Source organism: Gadus chalcogrammus, chromosome 12, assembly GCF_026213295.1.
Source record: "Gadus chalcogrammus isolate NIFS_2021 chromosome 12, NIFS_Gcha_1.0, whole genome shotgun sequence".
Classification (NCBI taxonomy): domain Eukaryota; kingdom Metazoa; phylum Chordata; class Actinopteri; order Gadiformes; family Gadidae; genus Gadus; species Gadus chalcogrammus.
In genome coordinates this window covers 16,752,471-16,759,845 of record NC_079423.1, presented here as the reverse complement: position 1 = coordinate 16,759,845, position 7,375 = coordinate 16,752,471, and the positions used below count along the sequence as shown (strand labels likewise).

General features: G+C 51.2%; 1 protein-coding gene across 1 annotated transcript; it reads right to left on the bottom strand.

The window, feature by feature from the left end:
• Positions 1 to 1,001: 1,001 nt before the first annotated feature.
• Positions 1,002 to 7,070, bottom strand: LOC130392982 (protein ABHD8-like). The gene is made up of 5 exons (XM_056603536.1): positions 6,809 to 7,070; positions 3,472 to 4,390; positions 2,788 to 2,958; positions 2,198 to 2,414; positions 1,002 to 1,465 (listed from the first exon to the last, which is right to left on the bottom strand). The coding sequence occupies exons 2-5, from the start codon at positions 4,380 to 4,382 to the stop codon at positions 1,205 to 1,207; spliced, it is 1,560 nt and encodes a 519-aa protein (XP_056459511.1). The 5' UTR covers positions 4,383 to 4,390; positions 6,809 to 7,070; the 3' UTR covers positions 1,002 to 1,204.
• Positions 7,071 to 7,375: the final 305 nt, after the last annotated feature.

The following is a 7,375-nucleotide window of genomic DNA, read 5'->3' as shown; positions in this document are numbered from 1 at the left end:
GGTTAGACGAGCAGAGAACTGAGGGGTAACATCAACATTTTAGGGCAATTAGCAGACGCCTTTATCCAAAATGACTTACAACAGTTTCATCCACTCTTTTACATCCATAGTGACTTACAACAGTTCATACATACACATTAACACAAGGACAGCGGAATCAGCAAGGCGTCTTGCTCAGGGACACCTCGACACTCCCCTAGGAGAAGCCGGGGTTCGAACAGGCAACCTTCGGGTTATGGGTGACCGCACACATAGATCTACCTTCTGAGCTAGACCAACCCCTTAATAGGTACGTTATCGTCTGCTACAGCGCTCCCGTTCACCGTCCTAGTTTTACACGATCGTTACAGTCGACACGATGTAATGCAATGTAAAGGGAAGATGCATGATTTAGTGACCAAAAAGTGCTCCTCAGTTCTGCATCAAGACTGCAGACGACAAACATGATATATAATAAGACATAATAACATAACATCAACACCCTTTACTCGCGTCATGGAGGGTTTAGCAGCAGAGTCAGTGCTAGCAGCACAGCACACAGTAGATTGAGTGGTGTAGAAAACATTACAAAGTCTGTACAAAAATGGGATCCAATCCTTTTGGTTCCATAATATACTGGTTGTGGTAGAAACCTTTCATCAAACTATTTGCACATCGACACGGTGCATGTTTTCGTCCGATTGCCTCGTTCTCTGGAAAGGTCCTTAAAGTTATAGGAAATCAAAGTTCAGTGAAGCTTTTAATTTATTAAAGTCCAACCATCCCACCAGCCAATAACAAAGCTGCCAAGCTACGAGGACCAATCAAAACCGTCCGCTGGTTCTGTTCCTATCAGACTGGCTGTCTGTCCTTTCGCTCCACGGTTCGGCCCGGAGACCGACCGGCGGTCGCACCTCAATGCCCTCCATCCCTTCATCCGCCGTAAACCCCTCCTTCAACGTCTGGACGGACCCTGACCCCCCCCCCCCCCCCCCCCCGCCTGGTCGGCCTGGCCCCTCCTCATCACCCTCACACCGGACACAGCGGCTCCGTCTGCCTCCGACGTGTTCGCGTCCCGCCGCGGGTACACCCTTTAACACCGCGAGGAGTCCTCGATTCACCCCGGGGAGCCCTCGAGGCCCCCGACCACCGCTGGGTTCCCCCCGGCCGTCGGTTCGCGTCTTAACGGCGCGATGAGGACCGTGGCGCGTCGCCGTTCCTCGCTCTATCGGGGGTCCCGCGTGGTGTTCCCGTTGGCGGAGGCCAGCCTGGCGGTGCCCGGTCGGACCTCGGGGGGCTCGGGCGCCCGGCCTCCGCAGGGCGCCGCCTTGGCGGTGGCCGGGCGGGCTTTGGGCTCCCGCTGGCTGGAGGTGTCGGGCTCCCAGAGGAGGAACTCGTGGAGCAGGGTGTTGACCGCCTCGGGGCACTCCATCATGATCATGTGGCTGCCGTTGTCCAGCACCTTGAGGAAGGCCAGCAGGAGGATCTGGAGAGACAGAGGGAGTCAGAGACTCAGAGTCAGAGAGAGGCAGAGTCAGAGTCAGAGGGAGAGAGAGAGAGACAGAGGAAGAGAGAGGCAGAGACACCGAGTCAGAGGGAGAGAGAGGCAGAGTCAGAGAGTCAGAGGGAGAGAGAGGCAGATTCACACAGAGGGAGAGGAGACTGATGGAGAGAGAGGCAGAGTCCCACATGGACTTGGTGCTATTTGGTAGAAACTTCAGCTCCTTTGCTGAACAATGCTTTGTGGTGCATTGTGTAATTCTCTTCCCGGATGCTGTGATGCATAGTGAAAAAAACAAGGGGATTTCTCATCTCATGCAGCAGTCTGTGGTATCACAGTCGTTTCCTCGGTTTGTGTGACTCATGTTTTGGTGGTTAATGAGCCCACTAGCTAGGGCACAGCGGGATGGAAACAGCGTGTGACTTCATGACCTCCCCAGAGATGTGTGAATCACTCTTTCCTTTCCCTCATGATGAAGTACACCTTCTTATCGAGATAAGATGGCATCTCATCAAAGTACAAATCAAATCAAACTCGCACAACCCTTATACACACACACACACACACACACACACACACACACACACACACACACACACACACACACACACACACACACACACACACACACACACACACACACACACACACACACACCCCTCCCACAAACCCCAAACAAACACACACTGACAAACACACTCCCCCCCCCCCCCACACCTCGGCCATGCGCTGGTCCTCCTCCACGGGAACGAACTTGTCACACATGCCGTGCACCAGCAGCACGGGCACGACCAGCTCTGCGTGGTAGGCCTCGTCGCCCTCGGGCCAGTACTGCCCGCTCATGGTGGCCCGCAGCACGAAGGACGACACGTTGAAGGCGTTGTTCTCCTTCAGCAGCTGCCGCTCCCTGGAGCCCTGCTGGGCGAAGCCCGCCCTGGGGGGAGGGGGGGGGGGCATCAATCCACACACTCCGAGTGTCGCGATGATATTGTGCGCATGTGTGTTTGTGCATGCCTGTAGGTGTGAATGAGTGAGTGTGAGTGTGTGTGCATTTATGTGTGCGAGTGTTTGCATGAATGTATGTGCGAGGGTGTGTATGAAGGTATGTGAGTGTGTCAATGCGTGTGTGTGTGTGTGTGAGTGAGTGACAGTGTGAGTGAGTGACCGTGTGTGCGCGTATGCCTTTGTGTGTGTGAGTGAGTGAGGACGTGTGCGTGTGTGTGAATGCGTATGCGTGAGCGTGTGTGCGTGCGTCCCGTGGTCGAGGACATGTACGGGATAGAGAGAGAGCGTGTGCGTGGCCTTACTTGAGGAAGCTCCAGGCCAGGATGGGGGACAGGCAGTGGAGCACGCAGGTGGGCAGGTTGAAGATGGAGCAGAGGCTGGGCTCCAGCGCCGTGGGCCCCCCTCCGTTGATCATCACCACCTTGTGGACCTGCTCCGGGTACTCGTGGGCCAGGAAGGTGCAGAAGGAGACCCTGGGCCCGCCGACGGGTCCGGGGGGAATAGGACGGAATAGAGTGTACAACGTAGGATATGGGATATAATGGTATGGTGGAGAACGTAGAATAAGATGGAATAGAATAGAATAGAGTGTTAAAACGTTGGTTAGGACATAGGATATAATTTGATAGAATACAATAGAAGAGAGTGAAAGAGTGATAGGATTGGTTAGAACAGGATAGGAACCTATATATAATTGTATAGGAGAGAGAAAATAATAGAATAGAATGTATAACGTTGATTAGAACAGGACAGGACATATGATATGATGGTACGGGGTATAGAATAGGATCGATATATTGTTGTTTGTCTTCCTTCTGACAAACGTATTTATTCTAAGTCGCTTTGGATAAAAGCGTCTGCTAAACACCCTAAGGTTAACGTTAACGTAAAGGTAAACAAAGGACCCGTCTCTCCTCAGCTGAGCGTCTCGGCTCAGGCTCAGGTGAACGCCATGTGACCCCATGAACCCCCCCCCCCCACCTTACCCGTACGAGTGGCCGATCAGCACGTTCCTCTTGCGGGCGTATCTCTTGAACAGCACGCGCATGTCCTCGGCCAGGGCGTAGAAGGTGTAGGCGGCGGCGATCTGGGGGGCGGAGCTTGCCCCGTGGCCCGCCAGGTCAGGGGCGATGACCTCGTAGCCCAGCTGGGAGAAGAAGTCCAGCTGGCTGCCCCAGATGTCCAGCGAGCCCCCCACGCCGTGCAGGAAGAAGAGCGCCACGTCGGCGTGCGTGCCCTTGCACGCCGTGATCTTCCGCTCGCAGTCCACCACCACCGTGCGCTTGGGCTTGCGCTTGCGGAAGCGAGGGTCCTGTTGTTGTTGCTGCTGCTGCTGCTGCGGGTCCTGCGGTTGCGGGGGGCCCTGTGGCTGCTCCTGAGGGGCCTGTTGTTGCTGCTGCTGGTTCTTCTGCTGCTGTTTGGGGTCCTTTGACTCCCCAGCCTCTCCTCCTCCTGCGTCTCCTCCTACGTCCCCTTCCTCCGCCTGGCGCCCAGCGACCCCGGGGGCCCCATCGGGCACGGGGTCCGTCACATCCAGGGCCACGCCCGCGTTAGGCTCCGCCTCCCCCCCCCCTCCTCCTCCTCCTCCTCCGCCTCCCGCCACCTGCCCGTTGCTGAGCTCCGCCCGGCCCGCCCGCTCGCCCAGGTTCTCGATCAGCATCTGCCCGTTGCGGTACAGCGTGATGCGGCGCTTGCAGCTGACGGTGGCCCCGGGCCCCCGCGGCTCCTCCACCAGGGGGCGCTCCGGGACCACGTGGCGGACGCGCAGCACGCGGCCCGGCTTCACCTCCACGAACTCGTAGCCGTCGGCCAGCTCCGAGGTCTCCAGGGGGCACACCACGTTGGCGGAGCGGCCGGTGAGGCAGCACAAGAGCCCGTCTAGGAGCCCGCTCAGCATGGTCGCCGCTGGGGGAGTGGGGGGGGGGTGGGGGGGTCTTAAATATCTGGCTTGTTAAGCCCTTTTAGACTGTAATTGTGATTAAGGGCTAGACAAATTGAATTGAATTTAATTGAACACACAACAGGAAGTACGCATGTTTACACACAAATGCACGCCGTGTACCCACACAAGCACACATGCAAACTGGATAAATATATGACGTACACACAGGCTCTCACACACGTGCTAGCACGGGTGTGAGTGCCTGTGTGTACGTCATATATATATCCAGTTTGCAGTCGAGCGAGCCGGCACAAATTGCTAACCAGGCCGACATCCAACACTAGATACAAAATATTATGTGTCGCCAATTTAAATGAGATTGAAATATTCTCGTAATATAATCTTTAATACTGCAGCACTTTCAGCGTTGACATATGTGTATGTGTGATTTTAAAGCACATTGTTGGATTATGTCCCAGGATATTCAATGATCAATGATATCTCCATATAAAGGTTTACCAGGCGCTGTATAAAGCGCGTACGCCAATGCCATTTGAAATCCAGCTCCCTAAGTCACAAATCTGTAACTTCGCTCAGACGACACTCTACCCCGACTGAGTATTAATAGAACGCCACAGTAAAAGCCCTCCTAGGTAAAGCCAGCCTCCGTGTGCGTTGACTGGCCTGCACCTTGTTGCTTGTTGCTGCCCCTGACCAGACGCAAGTAGTTCTATAAAAGGCACCAAATGGAGATTTTAATTTGTAGTACAATCATAATGTCTCTGTGTTTTACCATTTCGTATTGCAGAAAGAAAAACATCCAAGCCACAACCAAAACAAACGAGCTACATTTTGATTAGCCGTATATTTTAGCTGGCTACCACCTCTCCCCTCATTACACGGGATTACACCTCCCCCGCTCCCTAATCTCTTAATCTCCTCACTGGGAGGAAAAACCAAACACAACCAAACTTTAATGAATATTTGTTTGATGTCTCGTCCGGTGAGCTGGTTCATAATCAGAGAGCTGTTGATAGGCTGCATGCAGCAGTCAGCTTTAATACAGCAGAAGACTACTCAGCCAGGGATTATGACAACCTGTTGAGAGGAGGCCAGTCCTTCTGCTCTGACCGATGTTTTTCAGTAGGCTACACCAAGCTCATTGAGAACACTTAATGTAAAGATCATGAATTGCAGATCAGGATTTAAAGTCAGTCAACGGACGAGTGCTGAATCTAAAGGGTTAATGTATTGCATGCGGACAGGCACATATGCAGGTGTTACCTTACCTTACAAGGTGATTACACTGAGACCACATATTTGAATCTGATCAATACAGAGACACTCACGCAAGACAAGTGAAGTAATATACATGAATACGAATCAGTTTTTGTTGCACTGGCTTAGTATTAATTTACGAAGTAGGCCTACGTCATTTTAATGTCCAGTCCCTAGTGAACGTCTTAACCAAAAATAAAGTGACTGAACTTCCAATTTATTAACAAAATAAAAGCTATGGTAATTTTTAGAGCGATATTCCACATTTGATAATAGGTAGCTTTAGGGGACTCCTCATCTCCCCTTTTATTTTAATACCACTACCACATAAGGACATGTTTTGGTCATGGGAGAGAATCCCAACAAGGAACTGATGCCAAGGCAGAAGCAGGGATCACCATGACGATTAGGAGTAGGAACAGCAGGTCTAGTGAAAAAGTCTCTGTGCTCTGACTGTCAACAAATATCAACACGTGTGCGTCCTTGTCAAAAAATAGTACTAATAACTAAATTATTATTGTTTAATTTGATCACAGGCTCAAACGGCATTTAAACATAATTGTGTTAGTGTGGTAACAAAGCTTTGATACAATCTACTTGTGCCACTTTGAAGCTGTATTAATCATGAGTAGGCTACTATAAGCGATGATCAGTAAATTATAGGGAAAGTCATGAGGTCATTCACATTCTAATGTTGGCCTATATGACGTGTTCAATTTTATATGGAAGGGTATTTTATAAAGAGAACTTACAACCACCAGCCTAGTGTACGTGCAGATACAGGGCGATAGGCTCTGGACGGGATAGTGCTGCTCTGGGTGGAAAATACGCGCCCCTTCTGGAGAGGCAGAGCGGACGGCCCAAACAATAAAGCGCGCAGGCCTGCTGGCTAAACGGGCCAATCGCTGTAGCTTAAAATTGTAAACAGGACAGGTTACGATACCACAATATAATCTCCCTTTATCCAAATCTGTACGATTTTCCAAAATCGCATCGTTGATACTCGATTGCAATGCCTAAATATGGGCAACCTCACCTGCAAAGTCCGGAACACAACACCGTGCCAACTTTCAGGTATTGGCCAAAATAAAACTATTTCGTGGGGGGTGGAGATTACTTCTACCGTAACAGAGGTCGACAGAATGTGTCAAAAGTAATCTTACCTTGGTTAACTTTCTACATGCAGATAACTTGTAGTTTTTGCATGCAGCATCGAAGAAACAGACGGGCTATAATCTGTCACCGCCAATCCAATAATCTAATTTATCTCCATTCTGCACACCGTTTCGTATCGCCGCTACACATCTTGTATCAGTTCAGAATCAGACACATACACTTCTTTTCCGTTTTCCTGTTTTTTGGTCTCAACCATGGACGATTTGCTGGATGAAGTCCATGCCTGCGTATTAGTTGTTAATTATTGGTTTTGAGGTCGGACAATCCTCTCTCTTGTTGCGGTAATGGCGCCACCTAGCGGTGTTGGTAGGTAGAGCGGCGCTTCAGCAGAAGATCTAGTGAGGAACTTAAATCAAATGCTCATGTTCAGTTTTAGTCTCAGGTAAAGTTATTCATGAGGAATAACCCCACTTCACATCCCAATTGAATTAGTCCACCTCGTCATCATCACTCGCTCGTGCGTGTGCGGTTGTCATGGCATGGACCGGGTTGTTGCTAGGCATCTAAGGGGACAGCAGCAGAACGGGCATTGCCACCACAGGCCGAGCTCTCTC